General features: G+C 44.6%; 1 protein-coding gene across 1 annotated transcript; it reads left to right on the forward strand.

Moving 5' to 3' along the window:
* Window positions 1-6: 6 nt before the first annotated feature.
* On the forward strand, window positions 7-637 carry LOC107735145 (apoptotic chromatin condensation inducer in the nucleus-like; the record flags this gene model as incomplete). The annotated part of the gene is made up of 3 exons (XM_016546925.1): window positions 7-137; window positions 277-422; window positions 530-637. Coding segments are annotated over exons 1-3 (303 nt in total), but the record flags the coding sequence as incomplete, so codon positions are not given.
* Window positions 638-652: the final 15 nt, after the last annotated feature.

The following is a 652-nucleotide window of genomic DNA, read 5'->3' on the forward strand; positions in this document are numbered from 1 at the left end:
AAGTGAACATGAGGATGAGGAAGAAAGAAGTGAAGGGCAGGATAGACTTAGCCAGGAGGAAAATATTGAAGGCTCGATTCAGGTTTCCATGGAGACAGAGCCGTCGTCCCCTGGGCGAGACGTTGATATGAAGACAGGTGAGTTACAAAAAGGAACACATTTAAATTTTCTGTGCAATAGTGTGAAATTTATGTAGCTAAGTTTTAAATAGAAAATCTGACATTGAGATTAGTGTGATCTCACTCGCTCCTTTCTCGCTTTGTTTCCTGCCTAAAGTTACTCCCAGTGACACACTGATTCGCCGTTCCATTAGCCAGCAGAAGTCGGGTGTGAGTATCACCATTGATGACCCAGTCCGCACAGCCAAACAGCCCTCTCCTCCTCGTGGCAAGCTGTCTAACATTGTCCATGTCTGCAACCTGGTATGTGTATACACACTTAAATCATTGATAAAATAAAGATGCTACATGCACAAGGATTTATTGTTCCAGGTTGAGTGACCACAGACTTGTTTCGTAATGTGTCTAAGGTGAGGCCGTTTACCCTGGGGCAGTTGAAGGAGCTGTTGAACCGCACAGGGACTGTAGTGGAGGAAGGTTTCTGGATTGACAAGATTAAATCTCACTGTTACGTCACAGTAAGTCTCCTCCCT

This window comes from Sinocyclocheilus rhinocerous, unplaced genomic scaffold (genome assembly GCF_001515625.1).
Source record: "Sinocyclocheilus rhinocerous isolate Xijiao unplaced genomic scaffold, SAMN03320098_v1.1 C35826258, whole genome shotgun sequence".
Lineage (NCBI taxonomy): Eukaryota > Metazoa > Chordata > Actinopteri > Cypriniformes > Cyprinidae > Sinocyclocheilus > Sinocyclocheilus rhinocerous.